Source organism: Mustela lutreola, chromosome 1, assembly GCF_030435805.1.
Source record: "Mustela lutreola isolate mMusLut2 chromosome 1, mMusLut2.pri, whole genome shotgun sequence".
NCBI lineage: Eukaryota > Metazoa > Chordata > Mammalia > Carnivora > Mustelidae > Mustela > Mustela lutreola.
Window position 1 is genome coordinate 36828208 of NC_081290.1, and position 17858 is coordinate 36846065.

Here is a 17858-nt window from a genome sequence, read left to right on the forward strand (position 1 = left end):
AAAGCGACCTCATGTATTCAAGAGAGGCCTTAATCTAGAGAATGATTCAACTGAGCGAATGTTTCCAATAATCCCGGGAAATGATGACAGAGGTTAACGTGCTCTGTCAGCAGATGATCCTCTCACATGAAATGCGGTGCCAGGGACGTCCCGAGAACATCAAAGCTGTCACGCCTGATGGAGAATCGGGCCCAATTTGGTGTGCCATTCATTCTCCAACAACCCAAATCTCTGATTGAGGTAACTGTGCTACAAATGACTCTCTTACACGAGGAGCAGGCTGACAGCAATATATTACGCCGAGCCCTGGCAATCTGTGTTTGGAAAAACTGTATGCCAGCCAAAAATAACTCCAGACCTAATTCCTACTTCTCCCATGGCTTTTCAGAATGCAGAGTAAGGCCAGTTGTCTACTTTCAGCAAGACAGGGAGCTCCAGTTACAGAATTCAGTTATAAATCTCTTCTTCCTGTCAGGTGTCTGAATGACCAGCCAGGAGCCTGTTCTCAGATGGCTGTAAAAAATTCTGGGAAAGAGTCAAAAGTCGAAAGTGCTGGACAAGGATTTCACATGAAGACTCTCCTCAAGGAAATTCAGTCCTTATATAAATCGGGGGAGCCTGGAATACAGGCTGTTCCGTCCTTTCATTTACATTCTGGAATTTGCCCAAATAATAAGAACCGTTAAGTTTATTTATGCACTTTTTAAAGTATCTAGTTTCTGAAAAAAATGTTGCTGAAGGATGACCAGGATCTTGGGAGCTGAAGACACTCATCTTAGCTTCCTTTTTCCTGTTACCTTAGAGATGAAGTGAAATTAGCATATAACCTGCTTTCAGTAAAACTCTCTTTAATGAAAAATTTTTATGGCCATTAACTACTTACTAAGGTGCTGTTCTAGCTCATTTGGTCCCCCTGGCAACACTGAGATAGACACGATAATTATCCCCATTTTACAGATGAAACACTAGGGCTCAGAGTTGCCTGATGTGACGAGTTTATAAGTGGCAGACTGGACTGGAATCTGGGCCTTCAGAACCTCTGTACTGGGGTGCTGTCCCGTCTATTTGAGGTGCATGGACGACAACATTAAATGATCTATGACTAAGGAGATATTGAATTCTATGGGTAAAATAGTGGTTGTAAGCTTCAAATTAGCCTTTATTGAAGAAAACCCTCCATACAGCCAGTGTGTTTGGCTCATTCTCTGTCTTCTGGTCATGACCTGGACATGGACCATGTGATACTGACCTATGGTTGCTTCTGCCTTTCTTCTAGCCTGTACTGATACCCCCTTGCTTGAGACCTGGAGCAGCACTCACTGAAGGAAGGAATTAAAGAGCCACTTTTGCTTAAAAGTGAATCTCTAAGAGTCTACTTGGTCACCAAGAACATGAATTTCCCAATAAAGTTCTTGCACCCTGGAGGGCAGGCACAACAAACAAACAAACAAAAAACCAAAACCAAAACACAGCAAAACAGTGGGGTACAGGCTGAAAAATATTAGCCTTTCTATTTCTATTTACTGACATTTACCACATGATTGACACTGGTCGCCTCACTCCATGTGCCTGGCGGACAGCCACAGAGGGATACTAGGCCTGGCAGGGGCATTCCTCAGCTCATGGGGTTGGTCAGCAGAGGAGGCTCTATCAAAGGGCAGTTTATATGGGCCCAACGGAGATTGTAGCCATGCGGATTACGTTTTCAATTTTATCTAAACCGAGCCTCACAAAATGGACAAGCGGCTTTCAACGAGTTCTGCACCAAACTGCAAAACAAGGTAACAACAACGCAAGCACCAATACCCAGGAAAGTCATAGAGCCGATGATACCTTTCCTGTTTCCCATATGATACGCTTCCCAGCCACATCATGAGCTATAACGATAACGAATTAATCAGATCCAACATAAAGTTGGCGTCCACACACACACAAAACCTTCATGTATTAAACCTTGGTTTCAAACCCGTTGTTGTTATCAACAGTCTTTGCCCAAGTGACCATGATACCTCAGGAAATTGGCTAACAGTATTCGGATATAGCTTCTAAATACATACATATTTTTTTTACTAGGGCCAAAGATACGGATGATCTAGGTAGCACTCTGCTACCCAAATCACAATCTGCAAAGAAGCAGCATCAGCGCCTCCCCGGTATCTTGTTAGAAATACAGTCTTAGGGTCATCCCAGACCTCCTGGACCCACATCTGTATTTTCACAAGATTTCCAGCTGATTCATGTGCACCTTTCTGTGGGAAAAGCACTGCTTTAGAACACATACCCTAAATGATCTGAACCCTCACAGTTCAGCTTTTGTTTGTAAGCTGAGGCAAATATCTCTGTTGAATTTTTGAACTCATAAACTTAGAATTCCCAACAGCTGCTATCAAATGTTCTTCAAAACTACAGAAAGAAAAACGACCTCATAAACCAAAATCCCAGTAAAATAATCTATGTATGACCGCATCGTCATCTTATTCATTCCAGGATCTGCAAAGTCGACATCCCGACCCCCACACAAGGAAAGCCATCCGGCTCTACCTCCATCTTTCTCGTCCCCACTTCCACTTACTTTTGTTTGATCATCAGCTTTGAACACGTAGCAGATACTCTGCTGGCTGGCTGCATGGTCCTTAATCAGACAAGCAAAGTAACTTGGATCGTGACTGTTGTGGATCAGTTTGTGAACGTGCTGGGGCTTACACTCGAAGATGCTGGAACAGATCAGCGGATCCCACTGTTGGCTTTTCCCCGGCTCGGGTTCACACCTCAGTCCAGAGGGGGAAACACAAAGCCGGACTTGCCTGGCACCGGGCTCCTTTTTGGAGGACTGGCCACTGAGCCTCCGAACCTCCGCTACTACCCAGGGCAGCATCGGCATGGTGGTGAGAGAATGTACAGGCAAGGAGCCCACCAGCTGCAGGCTGAAGTCCACCGAGGGTTCGTTAGGAAACGGATGCTTCCTCGCTGTGAATGTGATTGGCTCCATCTTGGGAAAGATCTGGAAACTCAGCAAAACGTTGCCACTGTTTTCTGTTTGAGAACGAGCAATATATTTTATGTGCTTCTGGGGCAGAATCCTGTGGGAGAAAAACAAAGGCATTAGAATTTAATGAAATCACAGCAATAGCTACTTTCGAAGAGTTATTATTCCTGAAGAACTAAAAAGCCTGAAACCCAAACATGGGGAAACAAATGGATCTTAGTTCAAACAAGGTGCTTGGCCTAGAAAGAGCCTTCTTGAAATTGTGCTTCTTTATATGAATGCTGTAACTGTCGCGCTCACTACAGGTTACAAAGATCCCACTGGGAAACTCCTGTGAAACGTCTATACGCCTCGTTGATCCGGCAAAATCAAGCAGGACAGAAAACAATATTGTCCTGCTCAGATCCCTTTAAACCCTGTTGTATTTACACATATTTCAAGGAATTTTTTTTTTTAAATAATCTCTACACCCAGTGTGGGGCTCGAACTCATGACCCTGTGATCAAGAGTTGCACGCTCTGTGGACTGAGCCTGCCAGGTATCCCTCAAGGACTTTCTTTTTTCCAAGATAATAAAATTCAGTTGTGGTGATTCTCCCCCCAACAAGTAACCTTGAGAGAAAATAATAGTGGCTATCTATCCATTATCAGAGTCCACTGAACCAGACCAGTTTTCAACAACTGACCTTTTTCAATTATGAAGCTACTTAAGTTTTAAAAGCCTCTCCCTGACTTAGTCCAGAGGTGCTGAACAGGAATTCAAATTTCATTAACATGTAATTGGTGCCAGTTATGTCCCAAAGATCGCCATAAATACAGTTTCATGTAACTCATGTATTATCAGCCATTGTGCCCACACTGCCACTCATCAGTAGAAAAGGCTGTTTCCGGTGGCCCCAAACTCTCTTACCTGCCCCCTCATAGGTGATTTTCAACAACCACCTCTGATGGTGATTGCCTAATGACTTCCTGTTCCACTGGACACAAAAGCCTTCTGGGCAGAACTGACTTGTCTACAGCGTCTCACACCTCGTCCTTCCTCATTGGCTCATCCTTCCCGCCCTGAGCACCTACCCACTGCATCTGTCTGACTCAACATTGTGTCCCCAGCGCCTGCCAGTGTCTGACTCACAGTAGAGGCTCAATAATATTGTAAACTAAGGAATGAAGTCTCTCCCATCTGAGGAAAAAAAAAGACATTTTCCTCTGATCTCAACCCTCCTGAGCCCCAAGTCTCCCTTCCTTCCGCACTTACTGGCTCACTACCCAGTGCCCACGGACAATCTCGACTGTGACCAGATGCACGGCCTATGCACTGAACCTGCTCCCATTAAGGTCATCCGCATCTTCGGGCTGTGAGACCCAAGGGGGGCTTTTCGGTCCTTAACTGCCTTGTCCTTTCTGATGAATTTCTCAAGGGTGACCCCTCCTTCCTGCCTGAAACCCTTCTGCGTCTCCTCCTACCTCCTTGGTTGCTTCTTTCGGGTTCTTTGATGGCTTTTGGCCCCTGTTTCATTCCATCCCTTGTCTTCATTCCACTGGCTTTCTTTGGAGAGTCTCACCGAATGGCTTGCATGTCCATAACCACATTCAGGCATTCCTGCTGCTGCTAGCCGCTGACTTGTGCACTCCGGGCACACCGCAAGTGTGACCTCATTCTACCTTCATCTCCAACCGGTTACAGACTACTAGCATTGCCATCATGGGGACCTGGGTCACAGAGGCCTGGAGAGCTTCAGTTGCTCGTCACAGGTGGGCGTGGGAGAGTCGGCTCCTGATTCTCGACCCATCCTCCTGAGGGCTGCACAAGGATGGCATCTGCCACACAGACCCTGATGATTCCCTCGTGAATGTCTCCCCTTGAGCCTCTTTGCTGAGATCCAGATCAGGGCAGACCATTCGGTATTTCTATCTGGATAGCCTAGAGGCACCTCAGCTTCAATCAGTCATTTTTAAAGATTTATTTATTTATTTTAGAGAGAGTGCGTGTCTGCATGCAAGCAGGGGGAGGGGCTCAGGGAGAGAGAGAGAGAGAAGCAGATGCCCCACTGGGCCAGCAGCCCCACGGAGGGCTCGATCCCACAACCCCCAGATCATGACCGGAGCTGGAATCAAGAGTCGGAGGCTTAACCCACTGAACCACCCAATTTAGTTATTTTAAAACTAACTCAGTCTCATCTCCCCAGTTCCCAGAACTTCTCTTGCTGCCCATGAACTCTGTCTCTATAAATAGCATCACTATTTTACTGGCCAAGGCCAAGGCCAAGGAGTCACTGCTACAGACTGAAGGGTCAACTCCTAATCCCCAATGTGATAGTGTTTGCAGGTTGGGCCTTTGGGAGGTGACTGGGTCATGAGACTAAAGCCCTTATGAATGGGATTAGCGCCCTCAAAGGAGACCTGGGGTGGTCCCTCTCCCCCTTCCATCATGTGAGGAAACAAGAGGCAAGACGGCTGTGTATGAACCGGGAATATATTCAATATTCGCATTCTAAATATTTTCTGAAATAGAACTGAAGTCTATTCCTTTAACTCCATATTTTTCTATGTGATATAGATGCATAAATGATAAGAGTATATTTTTATAATAGGATGTGAACACAGTTCAGAGCTACTTTTTAATTTTAAATGTTCAAAAATTCAGAAATAAGCTCACACTTTCGAGCTCCAACAGAGTTCGTGGAAACGTATTCCCTGTCTGTTCTCCTTTAAGGGACAACCTCTCTTGATGATAAAAACAGACTTGAAGTTCACATAACCCCATAAATAATGGTCTCTCTCTCTTCTTTTTTCTCTCTCTCACCTGGTGAGAGTGGCATTAAATATCTTGCTCAGCTTCCACTCCTGTAACTGAATCTGCTTCAAGTCCTAACCGTTGACAGCCGCTAATCCCAAGACATGCCTCAAGAAGGACTAGAATTATTACAAAGGGGAGACCTGAGACCTACCAATTAGTGTAGATGGGGCAATTATTAACATGGTGGCAACAACATATGGGATTGTTTTCAGTCTTCTTGTAAGGCAATATATACATAGTGCAAAAAAATTATACCATTTAGAATTTCAAACATTTAGTAAATGAAGAGTCATCAAATTAGTTCTGCCATGTCATTGACAAAATTATCTGAATGCTTAGAGTTTTCATTTTTGAACCAGCTGTGGCACATTCTCAGTTTCTCTGTAAAAAGTAGACAGGTCCATAACACTGTTGGTAAACTCTCAAATAATAAGTTCTACCCCAGGGGGTGTCTGGCTGGCTCTGTCAGAAGAGCATGTGACCCTTGATCTCAGGGTCATGAGTTCAGGCCCTATGTTGGGTGGAGAGATTACTTAAATAAGTAAAAATTAAAGAAAAAGTTAGTTCTACCCCCCAAACATAGCCATAATTATTTATCCATAATTCAGATTCTGCTGATGTAAGGTATCTTAGACTAGGTGAGTAACTTCTATACTACTTTTCAATAAAAAGTTCTGTCAAATAGAAGATCTATTCAAATAATATTAATATACCATTAGATTATTTTTAAAGCCATCTCAGTCCATGTGATCAGCATGCAACCTCTGACCATCCTTCCCAGGCAGAACCACCAACTCTAAGAGAGCTCTTGGGTCTCATACACTGAGTAAGAAATACTACAATCCAGGGGCACCTGGGTGACTCAGTGGGCTAAGCCTCTGCATTCAGCTCAGGTCATGGTCTCAGGGTCCTGGGATCCAGCCCCTCATTGGGCTGTCTGCTCAGCAGGGATCTTGCTTCCCCTTCTCTCTCTGCCTGCCTCTCTGCCGGCTTGTGATCTCTGTCTGTCAAATAAATAAATAAAATCTTTAAAAAAAAAAAAAAAAGAAAGAAAGAAAGAAAGAAATACTGTGATCTGTTACTCCCAGCGAACTTCAAACTCTGTTTTTGTTGGTAGATTCATCTGTGTACAAGCTCTGTCCCTCACACAGACCATCTGTATGCTTCACAATTCCTACCTACCGCGGTCCATAAACAAGGCAGGCATCGCAAACACAAAGATGCTTTTATTAGAACAGTTGCAATCATCTTGTTAGTGAGTCCTTCTATATCAAACATCCCTGAAGGCATGTACTTAGAATTATAAAATCCGTAAGCCAGAAATGTCCTTTTCAGCTCTTTAGAAATTTCCCTTATACTTGAGGGATGCCTGACTGGCTCAGGGAATTAAGGATCTATCTTCGGCTCAGGTCATGATCCCCATGCTCTGGGATCCAGCCCAGCATCAGGCTCCCTGCTCCGCAGGGAGCCTGCGTCTCCCTCTCCCTCTGCTGCAGCCCTAGCTTGTGCTCTCTCTCTCTCTGTCGGGTAAATAAATAATTTTTTCCCCTTATATTAGACATGAGGAAACGTGGTTCTGCAGAAGTTAGTGCCTTGTCCAAGCTGGATGACAGAACTAGGACAGTCCGATTCCTGACTGCCATCCAAGTGCAGCAGAGAATCTCAGTTTCCTGATGAAAACACTTTCAAGGGTGAAGCTGAGAAAGCGAGTCACGTCACTTCTCCAAATCTCAAGCTCATTCTCACAAGAGAATGGAACAAGATCATCCTCAAGTTGTCTTCAACTTCTCAAATCGGGAAAATCTAATTTTCATAATGTATAACACCAAATGTCCCCGACACTGTGTGGGGATAGAAAGCTGCTCCCCTCTTCCTGTCAAGAATACAAATACGGGGGAGGTACCAGAAGAAAGAATGGAGTTTATTGATCGGGAAGTGAGAGAAGAGATGGTAGGAGTTAGCAAGCCGCCATTGGAAAATCCCTCTCCGTGCCGACCCAGCCAACCGTGGGGAATGGGAGGGGGACTTTCCAGAAGTTAGCAAGAAACACCACAGCCTCAGCACATGGAGCCCTCCCCTACTCAGAGCGCTGGTGGGAGGGGAGGAGGGAATAAAAGAGGGATAGACAGAAGAGGTATTGAAGCTTCTAGCTCCAAGCCAGCTTAGAAACCAGCCAAGAGGAACGCCTGGGTGGCTCAGTTGGTTGAGCAGCTGCCTTCGGCTCAGGTCATGATCCCAGCGTCCTGGGATCGAGTCCCACATCGGGCTCCTTGCTCGGCAGGGAGTCTGCTTCTCTCTCTGCGTCTGCCTGTGTTCACTCTCTCTCCCTCTCTCTCTCTGACAAATGAATAAAATCTAAAAAAAAAAAAAAAAGAAACCAGCCAAGACTGATAAGCTGTCCAGGACGCCCCCTACCCAGGATGGGCAGACACTCCCCCGATAGCTATTCACTTCCCCTTGCAAACCAGTGGCTTCATTTTTCTGCTTTTTATCCCAAATAGAAAGGACATGCTGCTGAACAGAATTATTCTTCCACCTAAATACTCTACTCTCCTGTGGTAAGATCACCGGGGGAAAGGCTACACTATGTGTCCCAGAATCTCACCCAGTCAGAGCAGTGGGCTGCTACCTAGGAATTGCCCACAGGCTGGGAAGATGCTTCGGACACTACCCTATTTCACGCACAGCCATAACACGGAGCTCCTGGAGCCTGTGGATCTAACCTCTCCGTCATCCAGGACGCTTCAGCCCCAGCAAGCACCTCTCTAATTTGACACACAGAGTAATGATGTTTGGAACAACTTCCCTCCTACATAAATCAGGGCCAATGTAAGCCTGGTCCCCTAGGATGCCATGGCCACTTCCTGTATGCTCTGCTACCTAATGGCACAGGATAAAAGGGTTGGGGGGGGGGGGGCTTGCTGGCCTTCAGGGATGTCTATCCCTCCCTCTGGCATGGCTGCCTGGCTATTCTCCTGAAAGTAATAATAATAACTGTGAACACAGACAAAATAGCACTCACTGCATGACTGTTAACTGAGCTCTTACAACAACCCTGGACAATAAAGACTATTATTTTTTTAAATACTTTTTTTTTTTAATGATTTCATTTATTTGACAGACAGAGATCACAAGTAGGCAGAGAGGCAGGCAGAGAGAGAGGGCAAAGCAGGCTCCCTGTTAAGCAAAGAACCCGATGCAGGGCTCGATCCCAGGACTCTGGGATCATGACCTGAGCCAAAGGCAGAGGCTTTAACCCACTGAGCCACCCAGGTGCCCCAATAAAGACTATTATTATCACATCTAAATAAGGACTCCAACGGATTTTTGCCATCATCACCTCATCAGATGAGGAAGGAGGCGCTGGCACAGAGAAGACAGGTCACTCTCCCAAGGTCATCCTAGCAGCAGACGGCAGAACCAGGTTTTGAACCCAGGGCCTTCCCCTCCAGGCTTCGTGCTTGCTCTTAACCACTTTGCTAGGGGAATATATATTGACCAACCACCTCTTCCTGGACATTTCATGCAAGATCTTCTCTATTCTTACAACTCTGAGATTTACATTTTATCATTCCCATTTCCGTACAGGTCCTCTGGTTAGTGCTGTAGGCAGGATTTGTCCTAGGCCCAAATTTTTATTCTTTGTGATAGAAACATCTCTAGAAGGCAATAACTCTAAAATATCTTTCTAGTGATTTAGCTGGGTGATTTTTCCATGTTTTGCTTGGTCTCATTAATCCAAATCTAATGTCAAAATTATACTCAGCCCGTCTGCTGAGTGGAATCACTCACTTTGCCCCATGGACTGTGATCCTCCAAGTTTCAATGACCAAGAAAAGATGAGGGCTGGAAAATATACCACATATGGGGACCCTCATGGCCATGAGACTTAAGAAGCACAGCCCACAGGAGGCCTCGGTGGCTCAGTTGGTTAAGCCGCTGCCTTCGGCTCAGGTCATGATCCCAGGGTCCTGGGATGGAGTCCCGCATCGGGCTCCTTGCTTGGCAGGGATCCTGCTTCTCTCAATGACTCCCCAAAAGACAGGGAAAAGGACAAAGAAGCTACCCCAACACCTACCCCGACACCTGAGCTGACTTAGGCCATCCGGGGAATGTAAGGAGCCGCGGCTGAGGAACTTCAGAGAAATGTCATTAAAGGGTGAAAAAGGGGCCTCGGGAGATGCCATTCTGACAAGATAAAATTAAAAGTTAGAAAGACACAATCCTCTCCGGCAGGCATCCCTACTCCGGGTGCCATGGTGATGGGCACGCTGGGTGTCAATGGGGAACATGTATGTGCCACTCCCTGCTGCTCACTGGTAGTCTGTCCCAGAAGATACCAGAAGATCTGGCAGACAGGAGCCGCCACCCACGCCATCCACGCACTGCAGAGGAGTCTATCTGATTGTGAGGCAGACTCTCTGCTTGAGGCTGCCTTCTCCAGAAATGGAGGGCACAGACTGTCAACAGCTGGTTAATGAGGAAGAAGAGGCAAGCTGCATTTCCCCAGAGTCACTCACTTCCTCCTCATACCCTATGTATTTCCGACAACAATCAATGTCGCATGGGGGAGAAGTTGTCCCAACACTGACAGAACAGCACCCAACCAGAAATGCTATTGCAGCGAAAAGGGAAATCCCCAGATCTCTTAGTGGGAAAGACAGTGGTCGGCTCAGGCAAGGAGTCCCATTTACAAAACTTAAATTTGACATTAATAATGTATAAGTACACCCATGAATTTCCCCCCTATTTTGCTGGTTTGCAAATGGTGGATAAATCAACATAAAGACATTTATTTTCAGGGCGCCTGGGTGGCTCAGTGGGATGGAGCCCCGCATGGGGCTCTCTTCTCCGGCAGGGAGCCTGTTTCCCCTGCCTCTCTGCCTACTTTTGATCTCTGTCTGTCAAATAAATAAATAAAATCTTAAAAAAAAAAAAAGACATTTATTTTCATTTTCACCTGATCACTTTATTTACTGCTTCGAACCACACTTAGTCCCTTTTGCATCTCCTTGAACTCAGTTATAGTCTCGGGATATACCTCTTGTGTTCACTCCAGAAAGTATCCCCTAAACATTTCACATGGCACCCTGTAATTCACAACCGAGTCCACGGCCCAATAACTCACATTATGTCAAGTGTTACTTACAGACAAATCTAAGGAGAAAGCCCTTTTTCATGGTCTGATTCCCCTATAACTTGGCCGGAAAAAAAAAAAAAAAAAAAAAAAGACACAGGGAGATTCAAGACCATGATAAGCATTCCGTTTCAAACAGTTCTAAAACACCTGTTTACAAAAGCAGACAATCCTTTTTTTTTACAGACTTTTTCACGCAACGTTCTTATTCCTGTAAACAGTTTTCATGATTCTTGGGAAGAAGAGGGTCCCAAGGAACACCATCTCCCCAGGCAGGAGAAGCCACCTCAACTCTAGCTGCTTCAGAGATCCCTAACCCAAGACAGTCCTAGAACATGAAGTGTTCAGAAACACGGGAGAGTCATTTATCAAGGTGGATCCCCAGCTTCTTGCAACAACTCCTCATTCAGTCTCCCCCTCCAACCCCTCCCACACAGAGCTCCCAACACACCCCCAAACCCAGAGGTGGCCATGCTCCAACTCTTATCAATGTCATCAAATCGAGGCAGAGAATGAATTTCTGCTTTCAAAAAGAACAGGTTTCGATCAAGGCCTCTGTAGTTCTGCTTAAGTACAGCGTGAGAAGTTTCAAAGTTTGGACTTGTAGAGATAGCTGCTGAATGTCTTGGGTGTGACCCATTTAAACCAGGTCATTTAAAAATGCTCTTTCAAAGTCTGATTATATTAACAACTGAAATCATCCAATCACCTAGAAGGGAAAATGAGAGATCTATACTGATGCCCTTAATGTAAGGCCCTCTGGAAATTAAACTGTTTGGTGGGAGGAACAATCATCACTTTCAATTTCTTTTTCTTCTTAAGCAACTTTCAGAGAATAATCTAATTTAAATAAAATAACAAGGTAAAGCCACTTCTAAGTGGATTTTAAGGAAAACAGTCTCTTAAAAACAACAGTGTGTGGCGAAGTTTGAGGGGTCTCATAACGACAGAAGGATCAGGAAGCTGCTAGAAACAATTAAGCAGGGTTTCAAAATGACGAGTACAGGATGTGCCCATAGAAAGAAATGTTGTGCGCACTGGTGAAGCTGCCAAAGTTACTACTGCAAAGTACCATGAACTTTTAAAGGATGGCAAGGGGTCCCTCTGACCGCCTTCCCCTCATTCCGGTCGCCCTACAAACACAGCAGCCCCCAGAGATATTTGGCGGGAGGGGGTAGATGCCCAGCGAGCAGGAGTGAGGGGAGCTGGAGGAGGGTGCCTGTCGGAGGTCCTGCGCGGTCACGAACTCGAAGGTTTCACTTTCGTTCAAGTAGGGGGGCAACGAGGTGGCAATGAACCCCACCCACCCACCCCGGAAGCCCCCCGGGCGGCGAGCACAGGAACGCCCTTGGGCTGCCGGATTCCAGCTTCGCGGGCCCGGGAACGCTCGGCCGTGCTCGGCGCCGGGAGGGGGGCGGCCGGGATGCCGCCGCCGGCGCGGAAGCTCCAGAGAGCACCTACCTGCACCGCTGCTCGCTCAGAGCCCAGGGCCCGGCCGGGGCGCGCAGGTGCTCGGGGGCGGCGTGGGGCCGGCCTGGGCGGGCGGGGCGCTCATCGTGCCTGGCTGGCTCCGCTCTTCCGCGGCGGGGGGCCGGGAGGGATCCCCTCCGCTGGGCTCCCGCCTCTTCTTCACCCCGCTGAGGACACGGCGGGTCCCGCGGCCGCGGCAGCAACAGGCACGGCGGCGCGGGGGCTGCGGCGGCGGCGGCGGAGGAGGTGTCTGCGCGCGGCTCGCGTTTCCTCCTCCCCGGCTGGGCGAGCGCGGGGGAGGCGAGGGGAGGGCAGAAGCCGGGATCTCCCAACTCGGTCCCCAGGGACCTAAGAGGGGGACGCGGTGCTCTTTCCCTCCCCACTGCGCCTTGTGACTCTGCCCGAGCGGCACGGCCGGGACAGGCGAGTCACACGCGGGTAACAGCTGCTGCAGTGCGGGTCCGCCGCGGCCTCCCTCCTCTCCCCGCCTCTCTCCTGCGGGACGGCCCATCCTCAGCGCGCGGGGCTGGGCGGTGGGGGAAGGGGGTGTCCGGGCGACGCCCCAGCCAGCCCCGGCGCAGGGTCCTGGCCCGCCGTCCGCCTGGGCTCCGAGGACGCGGGGCCCTGCCCGTGATGAAGGCCCTCGCGGCGGGATGTGCGGTCGCACGCCGTGTCCTCGGCAGCCTATTTATAGCAGGTGGCGCTGCCCGCCGCTCTCGTCCCGCCGCGCTCTCAGCAGGTGGCACTGCCCGCCCGCTCTTCGCTCCCCCGCGGTAGTGTCGCCTCCCCGGCACCCTCGCTTTCACCTCGCGGAACGGACGTTGTGAGAACCGCACGGAACGCGGGAAGGCGACCTCGCCACCTGGCCGTCGCCCGCAGCGCCCCTTCGTCCCGTCCCAGGGTTGGACACAATGGCAAGGAGGGAACTGAGGCAGGGCCATTCTCTGGGGGCGCCGGCAAGCGAGGCAGGACAATCAGAGGCTCAAACAGAGAAGGCTGAAGGGTCGCCCCCCCAAACCCCAGTCAGCCCCATTTCTGAACTGGGGGGGGGGGGTGTGACGCAGCCGCTAGACCCGGGTCCTCTTCTCTCCCGCGGGTCCAGCGCGCGCGCACACACATTCACACTCACACGCACACGCGGCTCACACGCCCCCCTCGCCTCACCTCTCCTCCCTTGCGGCGCCTACCCTAGAGTGGGGTTCGGGGAAGTTCCCGGCGGCCGCGGGGTGTAAGGAGGGACCCGGGAGACGGAAGCCGGCGGCGAGAGCAGGCTCGCAGGCGGAGGGGATGGCCGGGCGCGGGAAACCTCCCGGGCCGCCGCACTCCTGCCCAGCAAGTAAACTGGGGCAGGTTCAATCCCGGGGGACAGGAGCGCGAGGGGGATCTGAGGCAAGTAGGGGACGGAGCACCAACTCTAGAGAGGAGTGAGCAGGAAAGGGAGAGAGAGCAGGGAGGAGAAAGAGCCCTGGTGGAGCCCGGTGGCCTCTAGCAGGAATAAATTAATAAATTAATTAATGTATTTATTTTTCCCTCATTGGAGCTGGAAGCTGAGGAAAATAAGAGGTTAATGCCTCTTGGAAGCCACAAGCTAGTTGGTGCTGGGACCCCCCAAAAAACCAAAGCCACTAGTAACACATTTTCTCTCCTGCCACTGTGTACCCCTCTTGTAGCACTGAGCTCATTCTGTTATCGCATAGTTATTTGTGTACTTGACCTTGAATTTTTTTCAAGAGAACTGAAGAACATATGCAGACATAAATACCCTAGTGGTTGGAACATTTATTGGGTCATGGGAATTGTTCGTCATTTTTAAAAGACCAGGTAAAGTGTTCAAACCATCCTGTTGTCTCTTGGATCACACCATGTTTTATTTCACATCTTTATCTCCAATTCCCCCATACAGTTCTCATTCCTTCTCTGCAGCAGCCCTCTGAACATAGCTACCTCTAGAGAGCTAGGATGTCGAGACAGGCACACCGTCATCCATTTCACTGACACCCCCAAACTGCCTTCCACAAATATCCTGCCACATGATGGTTGAAACTGTGACCGAACAACTTAACAACCCTGCCGGCCAGCCACTGCCCCTGGGAGGTGGGGTCAGGCCAAGGCTGGGCACTGAATACGGAACATCCTTGCTCAAACCCCCTCCCACCCACCACTCCGCTCCCTTTTCTCTTTCTCACTAATCCCCTTCACCCCAACTCCATCCATACCCCCCAGTATCAGAGTACAGGAAAGCTTAGTACAGACAGGCAGCGAGATGGGTGCTCATCAGGTCACCAGCGTAGAAAGTGAAAGGGGTGGGGAGCAGAGATAGGCCAAGACCCGGAGTCTTTCATATTATTGTGGTGTGGAGGGAGGAAACTGCCTTCTCCCCACTCCCCCTGCTAAAATCTAGCAAGTTGCAGCTCAGAGTTACAACCTAGTGGGAAATGACTAGACCGTTTGCCCTGACCCCACCCTGGGTTAGAGGAGGGCCATGGCCTGGTGAGAAGCGGTGATTTCTGCATCACTTTTCCAATTTCCAGGGCGAGTTGGTGCCCCTGGAATGATAATAAGGGATTTTATCATACTCTTAGCTTCCTGGATACAGAACTTCTTTATGAGATGTGAGAAAGAGTTTCAAACCTTTTTGTCATAAAGCATGGTCTCAGAGAGTAGGGGATAGCCTGCTGTCAATCTCTTTTGTACTCGTGTCCAGCACAAAGGGAAGACATAGTTCAGAGGGCTTTGGAGCCGATGGTGATACCTGGGCTAGCAGGTTGAAGACCGGCCAACTGGGAGGGGACATCCATGTTGTTCCAGTGTAGAGTGGACAGGTGAGAGCTAGCCGCCCAGCTGGTATCTGCCAAGTACCATTGCTCTCGGAGGAAAGTATCTCCTTGCCCTTATTGTCCAAGGATAGCACTGTGCCTGGGGTGGGTGGGAGTGGACAACAGGGCCTTGGCTATGGCTACAGAGAGCCCCTTGCCTGCCCAGGAAGGTATTCTGTCCATAGTTCTTTAAGTCACCAAAACCAAAAGTGAGTAGTGAGTGGGGCTAAGCCCTGCTGTCACTCTGCTTCAGACCCTTGATTCTCTTGACTGGTGTGACCCAGGCGCATAGAGCCCTTCCCCACATGGGGAATTTACTGACCTTTTGGCTCAGTGAGTGAAAACTCCCAACAGCTGCCACCACCTCCTTGCGTGGACAACCTCTGCACCCCCAGCTCCTCCTGAAATCCTGCCATGAATCATTCTTTCGGAGGCTTCCTTAGGTTTTTTCGCCCAATTTAGTCCTTTGCAGCATATTTAATTGTTCATTGTCAATGGTCAGGAACATTAATATTGACTTTAAGATGGCCATGGAGCTCTAGAAAATTGTGAGCCATTGATGCCATTAAATCAACTGGGAAGCCCAGGGACTAAAAGAAGAAACAGAGGCTACTTTACTTTTTAAAAGGCTAAAGGAACCATATATAGATCTAGAATGAAAAGTCTTTGGTTAATGTAGAGAAGCGATCTTTCATTAAACTACTCATTATTATTAAATCTATCAGCTGTTTAAATGTTCATAGTCATTTGGAACCCAAACGCATTGCTATTATAAGTTTTCACCTAATTTCTAAATATACATAATAAGGTAAGTGTTCTTGACTAGTGGGCCTATTTCCAAAATTGGCATCAATAAAGGCAAGAAATTAAGATTACACAGGATAGAACCCTAGGACAGTAAGGTGGTTCACTTGGGATGCTTGCTCCCACGATTGGGAGTGGCTTTCTGGAGCCCAAGGTGGAGAAGGTTCCTGAAGCAGGCACAAGCTCAGTGGGAGAGTGAGCGAGATGGGGAAGCAGCATGGGAAACATGGAAAAAGACAGCATTGCAGAAGCAGGAGCAACGCTGGGTAATTCCCCAATCCTGCCAACCAGAGGCGTAACTAAAAATAGCACATTAAATTATTAGCTTATGGCTCATTTGGTCAAGCGTGGACTCTTGGTTTTGCCTGAGGTCATGATCTCAGCTTCCTGAGATCAAGCCCCACATCAAGCTCCACATCAGTGGGGAGTCTGCTTACGGTTCTCTCTCTCCCTCTCTCTGGGCCCTGCTCCCTGTGTGCTCAAGTGCACTCTCACAATAAGTGAATAAATCTTAAAAAAAAAAAAAAATCCTCGTTGACAAGGAAATGGATTGAAGTCAAATGAGAGGGGGGTGGGAGGTTGGGGGAACCAGGTGGTGGGTATTAGGCACGGATTGCATGGAGCATTGGGTGTGGTGCAAAAATAACGAATACTATTACGCTGAAAAGAAATAAAAAATTTAAAAAAAAAAGTCAAATGAGAGATTGCATTACATGGTTTAGCCTACAATACAAGAACCTTGTAATTGCTTTCTCCAAGGCACAAGAATGATAAAACATACTACAGTAAACAATAAAATAAAATGAACAGATAACCAATATGGATCTTGGAATTTCAGCAGTTTAAATAAACAAAAATTGGACTGCATGGGAGACTCATGCTTACCACGGAGGAGACAACATAAATCTCTGTGCAATGAGAAGTGAACTTACAGAGCGAACGAAAGGGCTTCTGTCAAGTGTCGAATTGCCTTTTATGGACAAAGCATGTTAAACTCTGGGCACTGGTTCCATTTCCCTTTTCAGCTTCTTCTCCTGTTTGTTAAATCGTTGATCTCTCTACACAAGCAAGGGTTCCACACAGCCTTCCGACAGTATCCAGCCTTTACTTGGGGGTTCTACACAGCCTTCCTACAGTATCCAGCCTTTACTTGGGGTTCTCACTGGCCACAGGAGCTGGTTTTGTGGGTTTGGACACCAAGCACCAAGCTACGCAAGTGTTAGATAGCATGTCACCTTTTGTTATGGCATCTGAATTTGTCTAGAGTCAGTGGGGATTTCTCTGCATAAATTGTAAGAGTCCTGGATCTCGGGGATTTTACCCAAGACCTGAATGGGCAGAACCACCGAACCTCCAACACTGCAAGATTCCCACGTCATTTAATCCCAAAGGCTGTTACGACTTTGTTGGTGCATAAAGTGTAATCTCACGTAGAAAAATGCGGTTGCCGGCTAACTGGTCTCCCTACTTTTGTCCTCACCACCCTACAGTCTGTGTTTAATACAGCAGCCAAGGGAAGGTGCTGAACTATTAGTTGGGCCATATCACTACTCTACTTAGAGCCCTCCAAGGCTTCCCAGATATCCCAGAGTAAAGGTCAGTCATTGTAATGGTTTGTAAAGCCCTATGGGACTGTCCCCTTCCCCAACCCATACCACTACCTTTGCACTTCATTGCCTGCTACCAGCCCTGGGTCACTCTGCACACACTGACCTTCCTCTTCCTCATCCCTGCCAGGCGTACACTTGCCCCAGGGCCTTTGACTATCCTCTCTGCCAAGGGTACTCTTGCTTCAGATACCCACATTAGCTTTACTTAATTTACCTTCTTAAGTTATTGTTTAAAATAT

At 48.1% G+C, this 17858-nt stretch overlaps 1 protein-coding gene across 3 annotated transcripts in view; it reads right to left on the bottom strand.

The window, feature by feature from the left end:
- The window catches only part of TBC1D1 (TBC1 domain family member 1), a 226828-nt gene extending 214320 nt beyond the window's left edge, over window positions 1–12508 (bottom strand). For all 3 annotated transcript variants that reach the window (XM_059163716.1, XM_059163710.1, XM_059163743.1), the window contains exons 1-2: window positions 12381–12508; window positions 2573–3080 (exon numbers count right to left, since the gene is read on the bottom strand). In XM_059163716.1, the coding sequence (XP_059019699.1) occupies window positions 2573–2989 (417 nt within the window). In that variant the 5' untranslated portion in view covers window positions 2990–3080; window positions 12381–12508. The remainder of the gene's footprint in view (window positions 1–2572; window positions 3081–12380) is intronic.
- Window positions 12509–17858: the final 5350 nt, after the last annotated feature.